The sequence below is a fragment of the Lissotriton helveticus genome, chromosome 10 (assembly GCF_964261635.1).
Source record: "Lissotriton helveticus chromosome 10, aLisHel1.1, whole genome shotgun sequence".
Classification (NCBI taxonomy): domain Eukaryota; kingdom Metazoa; phylum Chordata; class Amphibia; order Caudata; family Salamandridae; genus Lissotriton; species Lissotriton helveticus.
The window spans coordinates 302652257-302677291 of NC_136071.1; the positions used below are offsets into that span (position 1 = coordinate 302652257).

At 42.7% G+C, this 25035-nt stretch overlaps 1 protein-coding gene across 1 annotated transcript in view; it reads right to left on the bottom strand.

Annotated features, from left to right (window-relative positions):
• Window positions 1-25035, bottom strand: part of LOC144785169 (uncharacterized) — a 158457-nt gene that overhangs the window by 32250 nt on the left and 101172 nt on the right. The window contains exon 2 of the mRNA XM_078664232.1: window positions 15598-15697. Coding sequence (XP_078520358.1) covers window positions 15598-15697 — 100 coding nt within the window. The remainder of the gene's footprint in view (window positions 1-15597; window positions 15698-25035) is intronic.

Sequence of the window (25035 nt, forward strand, 5' to 3'; positions counted from 1 at the left end):
GGTTCTGAACTGGGGTGATGCAGTGAGCTAAAAAACGGTGATGGATCAAGCCCTGATCTATTGACTGGGTATGAGTGTCTTGATTATTTCAGATATTCTGTCCATCACCACCCCCTTTTCTGAATCGTTTTTGGCCACTACAGGTGTGGCAGGGTATGCTCAGACATGAGTCCCTTGCTCACTGCATCACTAGGATTCAAGCAAGCCGGGCCGACGATGGCTGAAATGCCAGAAACCGGTCCCCGAAAGCTTGTCTCCTTTCCAGTGAAGAATTGGCTTGGTAGTTTGGTCTGCCCTGTTCCCATGAGGCATGGGGTCAGACTAATTTGCATATAGCCAGGTTCTGAACTGGGGTGATGCAGTGAGCTAAAAAACTGTGATGGATCAATTGACTGGGTATGAGTGTCTTGATTAATTCAGATATTCTGTCTATCACCACCCCCTTTTCTGAATCGACTCAGTATAACGGCCTTTGTGAAACCTAAGTGACGTGTCATTCAGCAAATGATTGCCATCCAAAAAAGCTGTCATTGGCAAATTCATAAGCCTTTCGAAACGCTTGGTGGGCAAGGCAGCCTCGATATAGGTCAATGTCAAGTATGATTCAGTTGGAAGTACAGTTTTTATCAGGCAATGGACATGAGCAGCAGGTTTATGTAATTTGTTACCTTCCCTTGAAGCAGCCACACGGATGGAGACACTGTTTTTAACCCACTCGTAATCTGCTATAGTTATCATTTCGCAGTATGAAATAAATAAATCCAGACTACCCAATGTAGTAAACTCAGATTTTATATATTTGGGCTATGAGATTGCTCTTACATTGTCTAGGGTTTGACAATCCCTAATAATCACTCTGTTCAAGATTGGCTCCCTCTTGTACCATACAGATATCTACTGTAACAGTGCAATGGTATCCGAGATCTATTTAATATCCAATTCCTCATGAGCAGCAAAGGTTGAAATACTTTGCAAAACAGCTAGAATACAGCTGGCAAACCTATTATACTCAACCTAGATGACACTTAGATCCTGTTACCCCCATATATCACTACCATAACATGTGGCAGACACACATTTGGAGTTGTAGACTAGGAGAAGGGCCTTAATTGGTTTCTTACTCAACCTTATGCCAAAATCGATGACTGCTCCCCAGGAGCGAATATGAGTCTTTTTGAAGTGAACAGAATTCCCCATGTGTTCCTATCAACAAACAAAATATCCAGGGCGCTCAAAGTATGAACTTGTGTAATGTTTATTTATTACAAAAAAGCTTTATGTTTTGTGGGCTTAGCACTGATGACCATTACATATGATTATGTGTGCTTTATGGAGAGATCAAAATGATCCATAAAATCTGCAAAGGCTTCAAGTAACATTTGCATTTGCAATGGCATCATCTGAGTAAAGCAGAACTGGTAACAAACAGGAGCCCATATGGGTAACATCATATTTTTGGTCCAGCAATACTACCTCTAAGTGGTTAGTATAAATGGTGAACAAGAATGGGGCCAGGATACACCCCTGCATAACAGCTCGGTTTATGGGAAAAGATCTCGTAAAACAACGATCCTGCCCGACCCTCACAGATGCAGACATGTCCCTATGAATGTCCCCCAGGAAGGACACCAATGCTCGATCTACTGCCATTGGCAATATCATTGACCACAGCTGTGTGCGATTCCCCGGATCAAATGCAGAGGTAAGGCCCATAAAACTCAGGAAGAGGGTGCTTTTTTTTAGCCACAGTGCACTTATGGGTTATTAGGCACAGGTTCGGGCACTGTTCGATGGCACTTAAGCCAGGCCTGACCCCATACTATAATTAAAACATGGTGCTGTTCTCCTTGGCGCACAGGAATAGCCTTTCTAAAATCACCTGACCCAAGACCTTGACAGCTACATCAATCGAGAAGATGGACCTGTAACATCTTGGATTGGCTTTGTTGCCCTTTTCGAAAATTGACACTATGATGCATTGATCCCATGAACTAGGAGGACCTGGTAACACAGCAGCATTTAGTATCTTGGATAACAAGGGGGTCAAGATGATGGAATCACTCCGAAACAGATCTAATGCAACTGTTGCACAGCGGGTTGTATTAAACGATCTGTCCCTATATCAAGGGAGTAAATATGTGAAAAATGATCAAACCATTTATCCTCATTTATCTCTGAGGTCAAAATTGGCACGTCCTCATCTCCTAGAATTGGACTGTGAAGAACCCTCCAAAAGTAGCACCATCATGAAGGAGGCCTTCACTCAATAACTGATCCTAAGCATTGTCCTTAAGAGACTCTTTTCTTTTAATAGCCTTTTTACAAGACCACATAGAAGTTTCAGCTCCCTTCTATCCCTTGGGTAACGCTTGAGGGTCTTCATTAGATCTCGTTGGGCCTTGGGAACACACCTGACCAAACCAAAGTTTTTTTTTTTCCAGAGTTTTATATAGCGCGAACTAGACCCGAACCGAATCAGGTATCAGAGCGCTTTACATATTTTTCCAGTTACGTTACATGAGAACACACTTTCATTTTAGGCACGGGGAGATTAAGTGATTTGCCCAGAATCACAGGAGGTTTTAGCGTCGTTACCGAGACTCGAACCAGATCCCCAGGTCCGAGGTCGAGCGCCCTAGCCATTAGGCCAACTCCTCTCCCCAAAGTTCATCCCTGGTAACAGTATGGTCTCTACTATTAACATTGAGGGCGTTCCTCACCCTGTCACAGAGTAAAGAAAACACATTTAAGACATCTTTAGGCTCAGAATTGGGGTTTATGCAGCATTCAAGCTCACTACTCCTCTAACAAAAAAAGATTTCCACAAAACTCCTCTGGGATCACTTTTGTCCATTTCAGACATCTGCCCTGATCCATGGGACCTTGATGTTGGGTGGCAGGGGTCGACAGAAACAATGTCGGACTTGAATACTTTAACAATAATACCAGTGGATTGTTCTCACTTCAACCAGACAATAGAACCCTGTAGTCAGTCAGAAAATAGGATAGAGGTGAGGACATTAATACATATCCCATTATTGTTTCACAGCCTCTTCCAACATAGGGAGAATGTCCGGAAGAGCTTGGCATAACCAGATTCAAAGATAAAAAGTTGAGTTTTATTTTTTTCGGAGTTTTATTTAACGTAAACTTGACGCAAAGGAATCAGGTATCAGAGCGCTTAACAAGAGCACCAGTTGCATTTCACAAGGACAAATACATTTTGATTAGGCAAAGGGAGATTAAGTAATTTGCCCAGAATCACAGGATGTTGAGCGTCATAGCCGAGAATCTAACCTAGTTCCCCAGATTTGAGTCTGAGTGCCCTAGCTGTTATGCCACAACCTCTCCCCAAAGGGGAAATCCTGGAAGATCTGACAAACGTTTTGGCAGGGATGGATATTAAAATAACCAATAATGACTGTGAGAAGTTAGCCTGGTATATGCTGTCCACTAATTGAAGTGGGAACCTTGCACCAGTCCAAACAATGCTTATGGTGATTTGAGAGGTCAAATATAACATTAGAAAGCTATCAAAGTGGTAGCTGCGGAGAGCAGCCTTCAGGCTTAGTCTTGAAGGAATGTTGAGCAGCTTGTTTTACCGGAATGCAATCTTATAGTATTGGTTAAATGAAAGGAGAACCACATAGTAGTTATAAAAATAGGTATTTATTAATATAACACTATCTAGTACGACACAGTATCTCCTACACGGAGATAATCACAAAGCACACACTACTTAAGCCCAGAAATGACAGTAAATAGCACTAATACACAGTGGGCCACAGGGAAGGACCAAACCATATACTAAGAAAGTGGTATAATAACCACAACCCGAGTCAAGACAGTGTTGAGAGGATGTAGAATTGCTGGGACCCCAATGAACCACTCAAGGTGAATAGATAGGGACCCCATGGAGGATGGGGGCTGTGTGGGAACATGACCGCGTGCTCCGTACAATTCTATGGGAAAGTCGTGGTCGAAGTTTTAGGGTTTAAGGACCTTTTCCAGTGGACTTCGAAGAAACCCAGTGGAAGACAGAAGCTTGGATAGCCACCCCACCTGTGGATACTGAGGTTCCCAGTTTACCTATCCTAAGGAAGCCGGGTGCATAGGTCTGAATTGGCATCGGAACCACAGTCAAACCCAATGGAGTACTTCAGAGAAGAGCTGCTGCTGGACGAAGAAAAGTGTCTGTTGGAATACAAAGGTGGATTCTTGTAGAAGAGTACCTGACAGCTGAGAGGATAGAGTCTGAGTCACTTAGGAGTTACCAGGGGCTCGGTAGACAAATGCCCACTGATGTCGGAGGCTTCAGGTGAGTTGATGGCGTCCTTGAATCTGCAGCTACGGGGACCAGGAGATGGCGAAGACAACCAGGAGCTGGTTACGAGCTGTTCCATGAAGGTTGTCCAGCGCTAAGTGGTCGGTGTCCGGTGGGAGCATAAACAAGCCTTGGCAACAGCAACCCAACCAGAAGGTCATGGATGTGTACAGTTCGAACCAACAAGGTCTGGTGGCTCAGTGGACTAATGTAATGTGTCCATTGGAGGGGTCTATGTTCGACCTCATGATCACAGGTTCAGATCCCAGCGGGTCCACTCAGCCTTTCATAAATCTGAGGTCGATAAAAGGAGTACCATTGAGTTGGGTAACAATGAACATCTGTTATTCAGCGCCAAGAGACCTGTGGGTGAACGTGCACTATACAAATACACATGTTATGTTATGTTAAGGTGCAGGAGACTCACCAAACACAGAAGAGCCAGGGCAAGCCTGGAGCAACCAGGAGATACCACAAAAAGCAAAGTTGACCCTCAAGTGGACCCACAGGCCAGAGGCACAGGAGTCGTGAGAAGACGTCAAACAATTTCACCAAACAACAGCCCACGGAGCACTTGGTGTGAGGAGGTCAAAGTTCTTGGTAGAAAATATTGCTAGAGGTTGGGGCTACTTGTTCTGGAAATGCCAACAAGCATATGCACTTGCAAATATACGCGGTACACAGGGGTTCAGGTATTGCAGCCCCCACAAGGGATTCTGACCTCAAACTTGATGAGAGGACAGCTCAGACGTCAAGGGACATAGAAATTTACCTCTTGTGTTGTTAAAGCCTTTTGAGTCTGTAGGAGCTCAGGATCAGCATGCCAGACAGCAGTGTTGCGGTGCCTGTGGATGCAGGGGAGTGACTCCTTCACTCCAATGGAGATATCTTTGATTGTTGTTGATGCTCCACAGGTCCTGCACAGATCCTGTATGGTGCACAGGCACAGACAATGCAGCAGGCTGAGTGGGAGATGGAGTTGGGCCCAAACAAATTCCAGCGAAGTCCAGAGTGGCCAGACGGTCGAAGCTCAGTGGTTTCTTGTTCATAATCTTGTCCATGTCGAATTTAAGGTCTTCAGCCAGGTAAGCCCTTAAGTACCCACAGGAGTGGGTTGAAAAGATTCAGGGGACCCTCCCAGGAGAGGGTCTGGGCAGTGGGGAGGTTACTCCAATGTCCTTTGTCCAGTTTTTTGCCAGAGCGGGAGCCAACGGCTCCCAGGACTGGTTTGTACTGGACTATGCACAGGGACACCAAATGTGCCCCTCATGCAGACTTTCAGTCACTGGCAAGCGCACCCACCCAGCCTTAATTCATTAAATCCTGTCTGGGAGGTAGTCGCACTTCTGTGTGACAGGATGTCTATTGTTCTGCCTTCCCCTGCCCGAGCTTGGCTCAGCAGCAGGAGGGCACAAATGTGTCTTTGGTCGGCAGCAACGATTTTGTGCTCTCCGGGACTAGAAGGCTGGTACCTGGAACACAAGGGACCCCACGAAGCTCGCTTCTGAGGGGTGAAATCATACCCCTCACACCTGTTACCAGTGTAGGGGTACGATTCTAACATGTTTGACACCAAACACGATAGGGTTAGTTTCAGCCGTTTCAGAGTTGGTCATCACGTGGTCACATAATGCCCCTCTACATGTTGTATCTGGCTGCTTCACTGACAACCCGGGAGAATGGACTCCATAGCTGCAGGGGTGTTTTGTTCATGCTGTGGCATCCATTCATTTAGAACCAAGCAACCTGCCCTCAGGATTGTAAAGGCCTGCTAGAGGGGTGACTTATAGGTTTTAAGTACAGTGGCCCTTAGATATGGTAAAGCTATATCTTAAGTAAGTGGTGCATGCAACAACTTACACAGGCTGCAATGGGAGAGCATTGGTTCCATTGTGCATGGACTCTCATGGGTGGCATAATACATGCTTCAGCTCATGGGAGTTCTCTGGGGTACCTATGCCCCGGGTACATGGGTACCATATACTAGGGACTGACAAGGCTACCTCTGTATCCAATCTGGAATGTACCTAAGTACATAACATAACAATGTAAGGAGAAAGCAGATAGACTGGAGTCCTGATAAGCAGAATCCCTGTCAGACTAGTCACAAACAGTATTACATTTAGCAAAAAGTGGGGGTACCCATAAGAAGCAGATCCTACTTTCCTACAATGACTATTGTGCAAGAAAGGATTGGAGCTTGAGCCAGAGGCTAAAGAAAAGGTCTTCTATTTCTTTAGGGCCATAACCATAGAGGCTATAACATCAGAGTGGAAGGAAGGCCATTAGAATTAGAGTTGTTTAAATTCAACAGATTTTTTCTATTCGGGATAGTGAAGAAGACCACCACTAAATTTGAAGAGTTTACCTCTAACTCTTCAATCAGACAGTTCAAGGTCAATGATATTAGGATAGACCCCTGTCCCCACCTCAGCTTGCCCAGAAGAAGATGGAATAGCTGGGTGAAAGAAATGAGCAAAACCATCTAAGAAGGGTATATTTATAACTGACCAGGTTTCTTGAACGGCAAGTATGCAATAAGGCTTAATGAAATCAAACTAATTCAGATCATTGGCCTACTCCTAAAGCTCAGCTATGTTCCATGACAAAAAAACTAAGCTGATCCATGACATCAGTCCCTATAGAGGGTGGATCAGCTCTCCCCCTTTCAGATCCATAACTACATTGCGATCAGTAGGAGTAAGTCAATTCATCTTCACAAGTGTATTGAGAGCATCAAATCTAATCAAGAGTGGGAGTGAGGAAGCAGATTCCTTAGTAGGCCTAAGATGTACCTCACGATGACCTTGGTTTGACAGGGATGAAGTAAGCCTAGGAGTTCTCAGACTTTGCACAGTGCCCGGCCTATAGAAAAACCCCAATGGCCTTAGCCCAAATTCATAGCTGAATCTTCATTGCCCTCAAAAGAAGCATGGATTCTGGCTGCAGCCCAACTATTACTAAAATGAACCACTATGCAATCACCATAATTGTGCCCCACCCATCCTACCCTAAGAACCATGTCAATTTGAGTGTGAATGCTTACTTCACCCCAACCCTAGTAGTTAGCCAATGTGTTACTTTACTTATAATAATTTTCACTGACATTCCGCTTAAGCGCGGGTACATTTATCAAAACAGCCACAAAAGGAGTACCTTTCAGTGGTAGAACCAACTGATCAGAATTGGACAGGTGTGCACTAGTGTCCCTACCTGAAAAAATCGCTGTTTATATCTTACTTAGCTTATGTGGGGCAGGTATATGCCTCAACAAGTCTGGATCAGAGGAACGAGTGGAGAATACTTTAAACTTGTTTACTACCTGTAAATTTACAGGAGGAGCATTCTTTAATATACAAATACCCCCATGTCCAGAGCAATTGTGATCAGTAACTTCTGTGCATAAGAGAAAGGTAGGAATGAAAGATGAATGACTATTCCCTGTAGCACAATTACCCTGTGATGTTCCATCAGAGTTAGCTAAACTGGGTAGTCAGTTGGACTGTACTGTTCGACAAGCCGGATAATTACAAGTCTGGTGTGACAAAAATGTCTTTATTAGGCTAGTATTAGTTTCTAACAAAACAGAAACAGCATATCATGCAATATTAAGTTAATTCCTCAAACTACTAAAAATGGATTTAATATTGTCAAGACCCAAAGCATTATGTCCCAGATCAGAAATAAAAGGCAGTTCCCTTTAATTGTCCAGGCTTGAAGAATATGATGATTCATAGACATTAAGATGGTCAAACTGGTGGGTTGATCAGGTGTTAGAGCCTCCAATTGCAACTGGCTGTGGCCCTTGCCTCCTCAACTTTTTGTAAGTTGGCGGGGGAGGGAGTTTGTTGCACTTGGATGAACATCATTTGGTTTCTATTTGTAAAATTGAGTTATCTTAGGGTTTAAGGTCTTGAAAGCCTGCACTGCATGCAGGTTTCTCCCTTTATTGAGGATCTCCTCTACCTCCAGTATTAATTTGTCAAAGACCTCTAGAGTGCAGTTTTCAGCCGCATCTCTCTGAGCGGTCATATGTTCCCTCCCAGCACCTGGAGGATGGTCGGCTGCCTTTCTTTTGCCCATAATAAAATTCAGTAGCAGATGAGTGTATAATGGAATCTAATTAATCACAGTATAAATGGGCACCATTGGTTTTTTAAATTATTTTTATGAGAAAGAAAACAGAGGGCCACTCCAAAAAATCCCAATAGTACGGCTGAGATATCGGGCTTAGCAGCAATCTCCAGGCATTATCCGGGCGCAGGATCAAGGGGTTTGGCCGTGCCCTGCTGCTGCCTGTTGCTGATGGGCATGAATGGGCCCACCAGTGGCCAGCACGGTGTCCTGTGCTGTGAGAATTGAAGTAGGGATACACGCCCAAAAGAGGTATGACACCTCTGTCCCTCCTGTCAGCTGGTGGTCACCGTGGGGCTTGCAGTCCCCTCCAAGGCAGCAGCACATCCCACACAGCGGGATCGAAGTAGCTCTATATGCGCAAAGGGGGTGTGGCTTCTCCTCCTCTCCAGTAAGCTGGTGGTGCATCGTGGGGCTTGCAGTCCTCTACAAGGCAGCAGCATGCTCTAATATGATTTAGGACTTCTGTCAAAAACATGAGTTCTGGTCTTGGACTGTAAGTGAATAAAGTCCTTTTTTCCCTCCTGAACTGGCAGCAGGGTGCCCAAGAAACATTCTGTGGACATTATGGGAACATCTGAAGCACCAGAAATGATGTTCAAAATGGATGGACATTTGTTTGTATCACTACTTTCTAAACATTCATTTACTACGTAAATGAAACTGTGATTTAAAGAATAATGTTTTCCAAAAAGTATCTTTTCTTAAAATGAGGGAATTGCTTAGTTTCAGTGCTAAAAAACAAATGCAATGTGGCCCAGTCCTGGTCATTTCAGTAATGCATAAGTAAAACTGTGGTATGTTTACTAGTTCACTTCCAGAAATTGGTTTAAATGCAGTTAACATCTCAACCTTTTTTTAAATTATTTTGTATTATTTTTGTAATTATATTAGTTTTTTTAGCTAATTTGGTTTGGGAAATGTATTGTGCTTGTTGCTGAACTCTAATGTTGTTTTGATTTTGGTGTCCATGTGTCACATGCACTTTTTTGCTGAGAAAATCCTTTCTGTTCCTACCAAGATATCAAAAATAAGCTGCAGATTTCTCAGAGAAGTTTGGTGATCAGCCCTAACTCCCATCAAGAATGTGGCCTCTTTCGCTCAGTCTGACAATTTTGTTTCCAAAATCTTGATAACTTTAAACATTCTATTTTCTAGAGAAAAAAATATATTTATTTGCACAACAATATTTTCAAGTGATAATCAAAAATATGTGCACTTTTCTGATAAAAAAATACTTGTTTTAAAAAATAACTTGTTCGAAAATGGCAATAATTTGAAAATGTGGACGTTTCTAAAATACCATTCTTATATTTTAATTTTCAATCTCCTACATAATATAACATACATCTAGCTTAATGCTAACCCTTTAGGCAATAAGGGGTTCACAAAAATACATAAATGTATAGCCTAGAAACTATTTTGCTAGCAGAGTGTCCGATTGCTATCAAATTAAGTAAGGAAAAGTAGGAAATGAATAGGAAATCTTTCCAATATATAATTTGTAACTAAATATAATGTTTAGTTCACACTGAAATATAACATGTCATAATCTTCTTCATTTGTTCCCCATTTTAATTAACCTTCTTTTTCACTCTTGTTTATAAGGTGATTCTTTCCTTGGTTTTTAGATGACTCCTTTCGGCAAGTAATTCTTCATGAAGCTCATTTTAGCAGTATTCCTGGAGTGCCTTGCATTGTACTTATAGAAAGGACTTAATTAACTGAAAGTTATCTTCTGCAAGCAATTAGACTCCAAAATGTAGATTAGCACAACCATCAATTGTACATACATTAATATCTTCCTATGAGGATTCCGATTTAAACCTAATCATGTTATCAACTACTTGCCATTAGTTGTAATAGGAATGGACTTACGTATATATGAGACCATTCCTAAAATATGTAGGAAGTCAGTTTGATTGGTTTTAGCAATTAAATTCTGGTAGCGATATTTGTAGGGAGATAGTTATATAATGTTGTGAAATATGTAGTCTAAATTTTGGAGTCATTTGTTTTGTAAAAAACGTTTTCTCAGTGTACCTTTTCACATGGATAAAGATTTCTATACAGTTTTCCGATTTCCATAAATTACCTATATTTTGTTACACTCCCTTGTAACTCATTAGAGTGAAGCCTTTTCTTCAAATTCCATATTTCAACATATGGTAAAGGAAATTAATGTGTGAGTAATTTGCTAATATATATTATCCATTTATAAGATTTTCTCCATTGAGAATAAAATATCATGAGGTGTTTAGATTTATGGACTTAAAGTGTGGGTCCAAAATATTGAGCACTGAATATTGTACTTCCCTAATATCAAAGCCATAATATTGAGACAAAAATACCGACAGATAAGTATGTTCAGATTTTCTACACCTAACTCCACATCTATGTACCAAGAAATAAAAATATATTAAAGTCAGATAATTTAGTTAAAACTTTGAGGGGGCTCATAAAATAATCTAATACTTTAAAGTATGTCCTAGTAGTCTAAAGTAGCCTTCCTCTGCAAGTAGAAATTCACATTAATAGCCAGCTTTTTGTGTCAATTACTGAAAACGTCCAAGAAACTAGGGTCAAATTCACTGTCTACATGTACCAAGTGCAAGCTGGATAAAGGAAAACTGTTTAAAGCTCAATGGAGATTAGAGAGAGGTGGTCCTCTTTGGCAAGTCCACCTTGGTTGGTGCGAGACATGATGGCAAAAAGAATGAGGCAAACTGCCTGTACCTACTAAGTCAGTCATGAACCCAGAGTTCATTCTGGACAACAATCTCCTTATAAGTGAGCATACGGCCTTTATCTCTTCTACTTGTTTTGGCATCCTCAGAATGCTTTGCAAAATATTCAGGTGATTCCCCATAAGCACCCATTTGACCATTAGTTACCCAAGCCCTGATCACCAGCTATCATGATTATGGCAACGCGCTCTATGACGGCATTCCTGAGTACCTCGTAACGAGCACTTACATTGTACAGACAGGGGGTTTGCAAACTCCCTGCTTGCACCTCAATGTCTCCTCACCTCAAGGTCCTAAATTGCCTACATATTCATAAACGTGTCACCTTTAAGTTGCTTGTCACATGCAAGAAGCTCTTTATGACACTGGCCCTCACTTATCTGAGTAGTAGGGTCATCATATATAGCTTGACTAGAGCTCTCTGCTCCAGTACACTTAATCGTACAGTTATCCCATGCATCTGCCACATGTGTATTGGAGGACATTCCTTCTCTTACCTCGTGGTTTAAACAGGGAACCTCCTCCCCCACTCGCCATCCGTCCAACAATTTATCTTTAAAAAAACCTGAAGAACTGGCTGTTCTAACATCACCACAGCCATTCATTTCTATTTCCTGTTTCTCTCTACAGAGGTCTAGTGCGCCTGGATACCTCTCCTGAGGGGAATTTAGCACCTTTCAGATCCTTGCAGCATAAAATAACATTTATTTTCTGTCACAGGATAGTGTATCTGCTATATGGGATGTAAAGGGGAGACAACATTACCACATTCTACACCAGAGAATATGTGCCCTGGTCTTCTCCTTGGAACTCCTACATGATATCCCTTGAAATCTACAACTCCTAAACTGTCACTTGATTCTATTAACTGAATTTAAAATGTGCAGGTTTTATGCTCACTATATGCATTAGACTGACACGTTTACTTAAGAGTTCCCTCTGAAGATGATATCCTTGGGCTCTCCCACGTCCCAAGTACCCTCCACTTCTGGATTCCTTAATATGACTTCCTACTAAACCCCAAAATGACTTAATTCCTCCTCTTCGTCTCAACTCCCCAAATCATGCAGCCATGTTATGGCAATTCTCCTTGCAGCTATGAAGGCAACCCCTGACTCTCACCCAAACCTGGAGGCCCTTAAACCTGAAGTCCTTGGGGTTCATCCTCAATAGCAATTTGCTTTTACACATGCCTGTAAATCAGACAGCTAACAGTGTTTGGAATCAGCTGAAGTTCCTAAAAAGCGTAAAGAGCTACATCTCTGCTACTGACATTTGAATGACCAACCAAGTTCTGGTTCTACCTCGAATGAACTAAGCCAACATCATCCTGACAGGTCTATCCAACACTCACCTATCTGTATTTCCCTAGCAAGTCAAATGCATCCTCAAAGTTTTTTCCGTTCTTACTCGTGGTGGTGCAGCAGGTATGCATTAGCCTTTTCCTTGCTCATCAAGAGCAGATCCAGTTAGCATCAACACTAGTGCAGGCAGATGCAGCCTCGAAAGCAGTAGCAGCCCCAATTGGGACCTTAGGCACAGATACTTGACGTGGGTCCAGCCAGGGACCATTTGGAAATGACTGAGAAACCCTCTGCAGCGTGCGTTGCTTCTAACTTGCCCTCACCCTTCTCTCAATGCCCCTCAGTATTTGAGAAATGCTGGTCCTCTCCCATCCTGGACTGTTTGAAATGCAGCAGGGTCAGACAGACTCCTTACCTCAGTCAGCAGGCAGGTTTCTTGCCACTCAGGAAGATCATTAACTCATGCTTCAGCAGATGCAGGCTGCAGCTGATACCCCGTTAACATGGGAAAACTGTCCCACAAGCAGGCACCTGCCCCTATCACACAGAATTCATTAAGTACTCTAAGAATATGTGGATCCACTGTCTGAAAATTCAGAACTGTTGTGAGGTTGTTCACTTTTTAAGTCTCCTTCTCAGCCTGTTCTCCAGGCAAATCCACTGTGCAACAGTGATGCTTCTCAAGGTACATAACAGCGGGGCTGTCTCCAGACTGGAGTATCTACAAGACATGGAAGTGTGAGGTTTCTGCAGCTAGGAATTCTCTACATCTCTGAAGTAGCAATTAGGAATGGAAAAAACGTATGCCTGATTTATAAATGTCCTCACCTAGCACAAAAGAAAATTATGTCCCACCCCTATCCCTACAGTCAACCAAATGCCAGTGCACAGGAAGAACCTGTCTACTGACCCTGGGTAACAAATGCCCTAATGGAATTGCTAAAGGTAGCCTTTACTCCATCCCCCACACTTCAGTATTCAGATATGCACTGCAAGTCAAAAATGCAGACAATACACTTCCTTTGTCTCGGGAAGCAGTCCTCATCCTCCATCTTGTGTCATGTCAAGACAGGGGCAAACTGGATCCCACTAGCTTCAATACTCAGGCTCACTCACACACAGAGTCACACAACTGCATATGTCCTATACGCTTGCAAACCACACAAACTCCCTTGACATACATACTAGATGCCAACGCAAGGTTATGGACATGCACATGAGAGCAGAACTTTGAACAAAAAGGGTGTGTAGGCCACACTCTAGGTAACACAGATAATACTGTCTGGCCACATTATCAGTTTCAATAAACAGAGCATGCTGCTGCCATCACTTTGTGTGCTGTGCCCAGGACAGGGACAGTATTCCTCTTTTCGTTATACGTGCACACTTTTGCACCCCTTAAGGTGACAGGTCCAGCTCCTTTGATAGTCCTATGTCCCTGTGCACACGCTTATATTTGTACGACACTAGAGCCAAAATGAAAGTCAGGTGCACATGCATTTGGGCACTCGGGTCAGTGGAACATGCCTGTATACCATGCTGGGGTGATTCTTATCCCAACAGCTGGGGTACAGGGTGTGTATGGAAAGATACAGACAGAATGGCTCAAGGCACATTCACAATGTCTGCACATGTGACCCCCCAGCTTGTATTCAGAAGGGTGAGGGGCTCTGATGAATGTTGCAAGCCCCCCCAAAAGTCCCTCCTAAATTATTTCCTAAGGGGGTTACGGGGTATGAAAAATAATGGCAACTTATTGTTGGTGGACATAAGGTAAGTTAGCTCAACCCCCCCACACATCAACACGACCCCATCATCCCTTTTATCTTCATATCTAGTACCCGTAACATGACCTTGCTTATCTTTGTGTCCACTGTTGCTATTAGTGTGAATTCAGGAATATAGCATGGGCCGTGCAGCACTTTCTGCAGAGCTAACAGTCAGTATGGTTCCTTGCACAAGTAGCATCAGTTTCATATACTTTTCCCTTTAATGTGATCCACGGATCGTATTTAAATAAATGTTCTTACCATCATCCGTTTAGTTATCAGATGTGCACCTATTATTGCCAGTTTTGGTTGTCTGTTAGTTCTTAATGGACAGGCACAATATGTCCATATCACAAAATATGTAAATGGGGGTCTAGGGGATAATTTTTAACAACCCTGAAGTCTCCACACCCCTAAATATAAGGGGAGGTTTGGCTTGGTTTTCGGCTGGAGGTACCGACGGACAGAGCGGGGCCTCATTTTTCCGAGCAGTTGCCGGGTGAGGTGAGGCATACTCCCACAGACAGTTGGGAAGGAAGATTACTCCCATACCAACCCACGAAAGTATGAAGCGTTACGGGCTCTGGTAGGGTGGTAAAATTACCACGTTTTCATTATTATATATTATTTCTCACCTGAACACTATTTTTTTCCACATCGATTACACAATTGTATAATTGAATTGCAGTAACATTACATCCTCAAGGTCCTGAAGAAAGATGGGTAGTGTTACCCTGACGGCTGAAACATGTCGGCCTCTTGCTTTAACGCCAAGAGATAGCTATAAATTCAACTATCTGGCGACGTTTTTAATCTTGACACCTGGACAATCCCAAGTAAATATATTTTTTGTCCTCGTAGTCATTTTTATTTTTCACTCTTCACTTTGCACTGCACAACGTCAGTACTGTCCTTTGAGAAACACTTTGGCTAGAGTCAACCTTTGGTCTTTGGTATCCTTTGCTACACCACTGCCCGAGATTTGGACAGGTGGCTGGGATTTACTACCATCTCCCAGATGACGACGCTCCGCCAGCAGGGTGGGCTGATGGGATCTTTTTCTCAGCCAGGTGTTACTCAAATCATGGTTGTGTGAAGTCCATGGTTTTCTGTACACTCATCTAGTCTATATACTTGTGACCGGTTGTCTCCCAGTCTTTCTTCACAATATGTCCATAATCAATACTTGACTTTGAAACATCTCATTACAGTTATGCAGCAGGAGGCATTGCATATGTACAGTTGTTACTGGGGCAAACATGATGAATATGTAAACAGCAAGTGAAAGGATTTGAAATAGTATTATTGCTGAGACTTACCAGCACATAGTTTCAGCACGCAGCAAAATAAATAACTAATTAATTCCGTTGATGAATCTTCGGGTCTGTCTTTCCATTTTCCAGATGTCTGAGATGGTGGCTGTGAACAGAGTGTGAGATGTTAGAACCAAGTAATGATGATGCCACTCGTTTTCAGATTTATAATGATTTTTTTTCTAAACTGCACTAACGTGCAACAACAACACAGCAAGAGCAGCAGCAGTTCAACCGCCCCTAATACAAGAAACTGCTGTGGGGCGTCGGGCGGGTGACAGCTGAAGTTGTGATTGGCTCCCACACACACAGGGAGAAGGTCAGTGCTTGATTGGTGCTTGTGGATGAAGCTGGGCCCACCAGAACTCACTTTTGGCGGCACACATTTTCTCAAAACAGACTTTGATCCAGAGTAAGAGAGAGACCAAAAGGGGTAAAGAAGCAGAATGAGAAGGGCAAAAACAGTGACTGCAAGAGTGAGATAAAGGAGCAGGGAGTGTCTGGTGGTGGATTGGAGACACATGAGATGGAATTAAAACTGTGCCACCTAGGTATTCAGCACCCTTGGTGTTTGCTATTGCAAACCACTGGCACAACTTGGAGCCCTGGCACTTATTCTTTTACAAATCAAGCACTGGAGCAGGTATAATACAAATCGCTGCAGTTCGTGATTCCTCATGCACAAAATTTTTGCAGGATGTACCTCTACAACACATATACAGAAGAGTAGCAGGGTAGGCAGCAGCAGCAGTACACACTTGCTCACACAGACAGAATAGGTAGGGCATGTGCAGGAGTTGTGCATGCATCACCTACAAATTAAAGAGCAAAGGCACTAGAAGTGCACGTCTTCACACATACACAAGACCTACACTGTGGCTAAAGCACAGGGATGTCTTAGGTACGCTGAATTGGGGAAGGTCTCCAACCTCCTCTCATTGACAAACAACATTTAGAACACATGTAGGAGCATTTCACCCTTTCTCCATAGGCTGCACGGATTTCAGATGAGCTTACCCATAACGCTTAAAAGACTGGGGGCTCAATTTATTAGTTTTTGCCATAGGGCAGTGCCGCAGGCCTTCCTGCTGCACTGCTCTTCAGCAAAATAAAAGTGCTGGAAGGTGCGTATCTATCAGATATGGCGCTTTCCTGTTCTTTTCTCTTGCGCTGGTGCACAATGGGGAGCCGTGTGCCAATCCAGGCACCTTTGCACCATGGTGCAAATGTCCCTGCGTTGCAGGGATGATTGTTTTTGTGCAGGAAAGCTTCCCTTCATGCACAAACAAAATCACAACAGGCTTTTTCCTCTTTCTATGTGTGCTGCAGAATGCTGCACACAAAGAAAAAGAAAAAATTAGGTGAAATAAAGATATTTTTCTTTGTTGTGCCTTTTTAGAGGCGTACGTTTTTGGCAATGCTTCAGAGTTATGATTTCTCGTAAATCTGGGGCAGTGTCAAAAAGCCATGGATGTTGCTGGGAATGCCCCCAGCAACACCCATTGCACGCCCCTTTAACACAGAAAACTGCATTAAAGGTAACAATATTTACCAGGCAGCAATATGCCAAAAAAAGTGGCTTACTGCTGCCTGGTAAATTTGGAGCAGGCTCCTGTGCCACTGGAGCATCACAAAAAGTGACGCACTGGCGGCACAAGGGGCTTATAAATTAGTCTCAGTGAATGCTTTTGAGTATGAGTTGTTATTTAATTAGTTTGTGTTTTAGGTGTTGTTATTTTTGGTATAATCATAAGGTTCTAAATATAGCATTTATCTGCAAGGTATTGTTTAAATGGCAGTTGTGCAAATTATGGATTGCATACCCAACCACCACGTGTGCATTTCAGTGGTGCTTCTGTGTAATTAACTCGTATAATTGCACTTTAACTGTGGCTATTTGAGTGAACTTCTAATGTTGTTTTTCTTAAACATGTCACTGGTCATATAGCATACATTAGGTACTATTCAAAGCCTCTGGGCATATAGCATACAGTTGGTACTATCTGGATTGCAGTGAGGCCGGTACAGATCGGGGATCGTGGGGAGTTGTGTGAAGAAAAAAAAATACAATTACCCCTTCGCGGCCCCATCACTCCTCCATCATCTCTCCTCTGCTTCTCTTCCCGACGACAGCTGCGTTGTGATTGGTGTGAGCGCTGTGTTTCAGCACTCAGACCGGGACTGGGAACCTGTCCATTTTCTCCACCTAAGCTGTCCAATACAGCCTGGGGAGAACATGCTAAGTGCATATGACAGTTTGGCCGGCCGAAGATTGCTGGCCAAACCCTCATGCACCCTTAGAAAGTACCCCAACCACTCCTCTCCCTGCTCTGTGAGCAGCTCAACTCAGCCCCGTCCTGCAAAACTGTCTAAGCAGGGAACATTAAAATGATAATAACACTGTGTTATTATCAATTTATCTTTCAGTTTTTGCAATGCTGAAAAGCAGTTGGGCCACGCGCCTACGCCTTAGTGGAGGAGTCTCCACTGCATGAAAATATAAAAGGTATTTCACTATTGACAATTGACACATCTTTACACATACACACAACATACAACATGGCTAAAGTACAGGGATGTCTTATGTACACTGAATTGGGTAGGGTCTCCAACCTCCTCTCATTAATAAGGAACATTTAAAACACATGTAGGAGCATTTCACCCTTTCTCCATATGCTGCTCAGATTTCAGATGAGATTAACTTTAAGACTCTTAAAGATTGTGAATGCAGAAATATTTACTGCTTTGAGTATGAGTTGGATTGCACTTTAACTGTGGCTTTTTAAGTTAACTTCTTAAGTTTTTTTTTTAAAGGTGCTGGCTACATGGGAAACATCCTTTACAACGCAACTTTTACCACGCAGTGCCTTTACGACGCAACTTTTACAACGCAAACCATTACAACGCATTGCGCTGGGGGGCGCTCTAGGATAGGGAATAGATTTAATTTACTATCCAACACCTTCCCTACTATCCACAGGGACTGGAGTTGGAATAGTAAATTAAACTATTCACTATCCAGCACCCCAAAGCGCTATGCGTTGTAAAGGCATGCGTTGTAAATACGGCGTTGTAAAGGCATGCGTGGTAAAAGTATGCGTTGTAATGTCATACATCCTGGCTACATAGCATACATTAGGTACTTTCTGGATGGCGGTCATGAAATATCACCAACATTTTACTATTTATCTAGCCACTATTTAAAAAGCATTTGGCACAGGGTCATTCAAATAGTAAGAGAGTGTAACTATTTATACAGCCACTGGTTAAATAGCAGATAATATGTCGGATTTGGCTTGTGGTTGTGCAAATAACAAAGCAACTTCACTATCTAGCGGGTTGTTGGCTAAATAAAATATATTATGCACTGTTTAGCCTATGGCTATGCAAACAGCAAAGAAACCTCAGTGTGTAACTGACTAAAAAGTAGAGATAATGCATTGTTTGACCGCCAGCCCTGTAGATAGGAAGCAACTTCACTATTTACCAGGCCTCTTGCTAAATCGCAGACACTAGTTACTAGTTGGATGTCGGCCATGCAAATAGCACAGAAGCTTTACTATTTATCTGCCTGCTGGCAAAAAAGAAGACTTTGTACTCTTTGGGCCTTGGCCATCTAATAGTAGAGATTGTGCACTGTTTGGTTGGCAGGCATGCAGATTACAAAGAAATGCCACAGAGCAGCCAGGCTTAATTTAGAGGCAATGTGTAAAGTATTTGTGCAACATTTCAAACAGTGAAAACCCCCCATAAAAGATCCCACGCCAGGTTAGAACAATAGAACAACACGTAATACATAAAACAAGACCAAAATAACAAACATCCAATTAGTGGAACTGAAGTTATGAATTTTTAAAGAATAAACTATAAAATAGCACGTAAAAGCATAAAGCATGATGGATCACAGGTTGGATACAGTCCCAGATTAGTCCTGCTGAAGGTTTACCATCTCATTGCCAAGATGTTTTGTACTAAGAGCAGGATATGCATCGCAGGCTGGTGCTTTGCCTTGGAGGTCCACGTGGGCAATCAAATTTTGCTGTGTGAAGAGACAAACTTGTAGTGGCTCGTACTGATTTTCCATGCAAGCGACCTTGTTCCGGTCAAAGTAAGTGAGACTGGGCTCGGCTCCTCCCTCTCATCTGGCCAGTGATGACCCATGCAGTAACACCTAAGCTCCCATTGTGTGTGGCTGTCTAGAAAGAATACACAAAGCCCACCTGCTAACTACTCCTGGTCATGTGACCAGAGATAGGCTGCAGTCACCAAAACGCCAAAGGAAGGAAATGCCAACTGGCATTTTCAGAATTGCAATTTAAAATTCGACTTTAGCATCAGTTAGGATTTTTAATTGTGATTCCAGAGGTACCAAACTTGTAGGGGCTATCTCTTCACATATGGAAATCACAATTATACATTGTAATAAGGTAACTCCAATATTATGCTATGAGAGAGATAGGCCTTGGAGTAGTGGAAAACAATTTAAAGAGTTTTTCACTACAGGATATGTAAAATTTAAAAGTACATGTCCTACTTTATATATGTACTGCACCCTGCCCTTGGGGTTGTCTAGGGTGTACCTTAGGGATGGCTTATATATATTGAAAAGGAATGTTTGGGTCTGGCAAAATGTTTTTTGCCAGGTCGAAATGGCAGGTTATAACTGCTCACACAGTCTCTGCAATGGCAGGCCTGAGACACATTTAAAGGGCTGCTTAAGTGGGTGGCACAATCAGTGCTGAAGGTCCACTGGTAGCATTTAATTTACAGGCCCTGGGCACATGTAGTGCACTTTATTAGAGACGTATAAGTTAATTACATATGCCCATTGGATATAAGCCAATGTTAACATAAGGAGATGATGAATGGAGCACTGAAACTTTTCAGACACTCACCCCCGTCACAGATCTGGTTTGAATCCATCATTGTTCTTTAGCTCACTTTGCCACCTCATTCAGACCAAGCTATATGCAAATCAATCTTGACCCTGTGCCTCATGGGAACAGTCCAGCCCAAACTGCCAAGCCAGGTCTTCCCAGACTGGAAACAAGCATCCTGGGACTGGTTTCAGGGTAACACCCCTCATCAACCAGGCTAGCTTGAATCAAGTGGCAAAGTAAGCGAGGGACCCACACCTGGGCTTACCCTGCCAATTTAGGACAAACAAAGAAAACACAAGGAGAAGATGGATGTAGCGCTGAAACTTTTCAGACACTGAAACTTTTCAGACACTCACCCCCATTCATAGATCAGGGTTGAATCCATCATCGTTCTTCAGCTCACTTTGCCACCTTAGTCCAGACTCCCTACACTCTCCCTATTCTTCTTTCCAGTATCTTCACTCTCCCAGTCCCTTCTATCTCCAAATTCTGTCCGTTCTCTTTCCCGGCCTGCCCCCTCTCCCTTAGCTTACCCTCTCCCACCTCAGCTTGCACACACTTCCCCTAGTCTTTCCACTCGCTGTTCCAGTCTGCCTGCTCTTCTCTAGTGTCTTGTCTTCAACTCCAAGTCTCTACACTGTGCTTGGCAGTCTCTCAGCTCACAATCTATGCTCATCCAGACTAACCCCTCTGTCCTATTTGCTTCACTCTTCACCATTGGTCAGCTCTCCATTCCAGTCTGTTCTTTTCCCCTCAATTCTGCCTGGTTTCAATTATAGTCTCTCCCCCAGCTTTGCCTGTCCTGCCTCAGCTAATCGGATCTACCCAAAGCATCTTTGCTACCAACTGTCCACTCTTACTCAGCTTATCTAGTCTCCACACCTTTCTCTCTGATTTTACCATCTACCTGATCTCCTCTATATTATCTGCTCTCTGTTCCTTTCCCCTTGATCTCCTCAGTCTGTCCTCTCTCTCCAATTCTTGTCCCTTCCCCATTCTACCCTTTCTGACTTCACATTGCCCACATTTTCCCTGTTGTCTTATCTTTCTTCCTGTTTATATTCTCACTCCTAGTCTCTCCACTGTCCTCACCAGTTTCTCTGCTCCCCCAATGTCTCTGGTCTCCCCCAAATTGACCCTTCTGTATTTAATTCTCTCTACTCCCCCCATATCTCACCTCTCCCCCTCAGTCTGCCCTCTTTTTCCCAAAGCCTGTCCCCCTTTTACTCCCAAGCTCTCTGTTCGCCTTGACAGTCTCTCAGTTCACTCCCTATCTTATTACTATTCACCCCAGTCTGTCTTTTCTCCTCCCTAGCTTCAGCTCTTTCTCCTTCCTGTCTGGTCTGTATTTTGGTTTCTTTACTCTACCTGCCTATCCTGTTTCTCCCCAGTCTCACTGCTCTCTCCGCAATCTCTGTGCTCCCCTCACCAGTCTCTCACTCTCCCTTCCAACCTCTCCACTATCCTCCATCTCTCTGTTCAGGATGTAGTCTTGCAATCTCTGCCCCATTTTCTTACCTCTGCAATCACCTATCTATTCTCTCACACCTCATTCTCTCCCTCAAAGTCTCCTAGATTCTTTATTCTCTTTTGAATTCCTCAGTCTGTCCGTCCTCCTCTCACTGACGACCTGGCAAAGGGACATCACTTGCTTGCCTCTGATTCTTCCTGGTTGCTTAGAACACAACATTTACATCCTTTTAATGGAAGTGAGGATCTCTAGTTACCGTTGGAGAAATGAAAACTGGGCATTCTTAGTGGCATTTCTCCAGTGGCCGGCTTAATAATAAATATCCTCTGCTATTTAGGTGGCCACCGACTAGGTACACAGATTGTTAAGTATTAGGTCAGCTGTCAGGTGTATGACACTTCCTTAATGTTTATATACCACATGTAATAGTACTCTGTGCCTAATTGGCCAACACTGATGTGCAGCCGTCTCGCCGTGTAAAGGGGCTTTCACCGCAGGGCCTAGCGAGGCCCTTTGCTCAAGCCACGTGCGAAACCATCCCCCTCATTGGCTTGTGCAAAAACAACAAGTCATTGGCTTGTGCAGCACGGGTTGAGGATAGTGAACATATAAAACATATATGAACATAGAATACATATATTCAACTTCAATTGAATAAAAACAACTTTGCACAAGCATGAATCCCTGTTTTTATTAAAACAACACAAGGGTGAACAATTAAGACACATCAATTTGTCTATTAAGTCCCTGCAGATGGGCTGTTACAATCACAAGGGATCCGTGATTGTATAAATTTATCCTGCAAAGTCTCCACCATATCACAAATTGTGTTGTCCTGAAGAAGGTGGTTAACTAATATTTCCACTGAACCAAGCTGATGGACATAATTGCAGAATCCCCTGCACACAAGGAAATTGTGTATTATAAATGCAGCATATCTCACAAGGTAATAAAGTGTCCGGATTCCTTTTGTTTGTGGAGTCGACGTGCCTCTTTGGTAAAGGAGTGTGTGCTTGGACATATTTGCTGGATCTCCATTCTGCTACTTCAAAGTTGCCTTGGGAGGGTCTGGGGCTCCCTGAACAGAGGAGGTGTTTGTGTGGTATTCATTAATGGGAGCTTCACTCGTTCGTTTCAACTGGATAAGACAGGATGAATCCTAAAATAATCGTGAGTGGATGCAAGCAAGGGGAACATGTTAATTTCTACTTGTGGACTTTGGCTATAATAAGTGAAATGGTAGGTGTAAAGCAGATGCTATGCTCGCTACCTTTGAGGCAGTAAATACATTTCAGATTTGGAATCATATGAATATCTATTGACCGTAGTGTCTTAAAAAAAGGAATATGATTTAACAAGGCGCTGCAGTTTGAGAACACAAATGAATGTTTTAGCGATGTTCAAATGCCCATTCTTTAATGTGAATATGACTTGAAGACTACATCATAATAAATTAAATAGTCTTTAAATAACACATGGTCATTTTAAAACCAGAGACTATGCCAAAACCCGTGATCAAAGCTCAGGAATAGAGCTGAAGCGTGTCGGGAACTGGGAAAATAAGCGAAGCTGCTGCATAACGCACTGTGCAATAATGTGCTTGGAATCCTTGTGAGTTAGGAGTTGACGTGCCTCTTTGTTAAAGGAATGTGTGTTTTTATGTATATATATATATGTATATATATATATATATATATATATATATATATATATATATATATATATATATATATATATATATATATATATATTTATATATATATATATACATATATTACCTACTGGCGGTCGCCAGTAGGTAGTTATAGTTAGGACCTAGCTACCATAGGAAATCTGCAACATTCTATTGGGAATAACTCTGGCGCCGGTTGAGGAATTTGCGTGTAATTTTCCAAAATTTTGGCCAGCTCCGCTCCTTCTCTGAAAGTTTCGGGGGGATTCGTGAAGTGGAGGCTGAGAAAAAAGGGGGGTACCAAAACGTGTTTTCCCCATGGTAATTTCCAAAGGACGTTCTGACACGGCTACAGCCCGAACCGCTGAACGGAATTACGTCAAACTTTGCAAAATTGTAGGGACTGGTACGCAGATGTGCCTTTGCTATATTTGGTGAAAATTGCTCCAGTGGTGTTTTCGAAAATTAACTTCAAAAACACATATATATCTATAGGCGCGCTTCCAGCGCTCACCGGTATGCGTACCGGGGAGCGCACCCGGCGCGCTACGGGAGTGCGCGAGCGGAAAGCTGATTGGCTGTCGACATTCTAAACAGTCCGGAGAGTCCGCCATCTTGTGTCTCGGTAGAATCGAGACACAAGAGTTGACAAAAAAAAGGGGGAAATGATTAAAAGGGGGCAGGGTACACACCCCCTGACCCCCTAGGTTTTCCGATGGGGACCTAGAAGGACCCTGAAGGGCAAAACACCTTTTTTGTGTGCAATTTTCACGGGGTAAGCGTTGTGTGCGTTCCTATGTACGCTCACCGGTATGCGCACCCAGAGCGTACCATAGGGAAAAACATTGAAAGAAAATAGTGTAAAATATGAATTTGGATTGCTTAGAGGTAGGGTAGCTCTAAAAAGAGCTGTTGTGTTATGTGGGTGATTTTAGTACCTACAAGTAGGTACCGATGCAGAGTCCAAAATTCACTTCAATACAATCACTTCGCTACTACCTCATAAATTAGAAATAAAAATGGATAATATGTCAACTAATTTTTCATTTGTAAATATTAATTTATTGTTCAGAATTTTCATAATTTAATAGAACTTGTAGCATGTCCTCATCTGGAATTTCCTCTTCAATAATATGATCAGGAATGTCCTCATTATAAGTGTGCCATGATGATTGTTGGAATTCTATTGATCCAAACATTTGATTAATTCTTCGTCAAGAGATTCATCCCAAAAATTATTTATGTCATCTCCTCCTTGTGATAAAATGGTGCTGTCGATATCCGTGACATTTTGAATTTCAAAAGAAATTTCCTTGGTCTCCTCATTCTGATTCATTTTAATTTAAAATGTCTTACTGTAAATTGCAGAAAAAAGTAATAACTTTAATTTACTGTTTTTAGTAATACATAATATAAAAGTA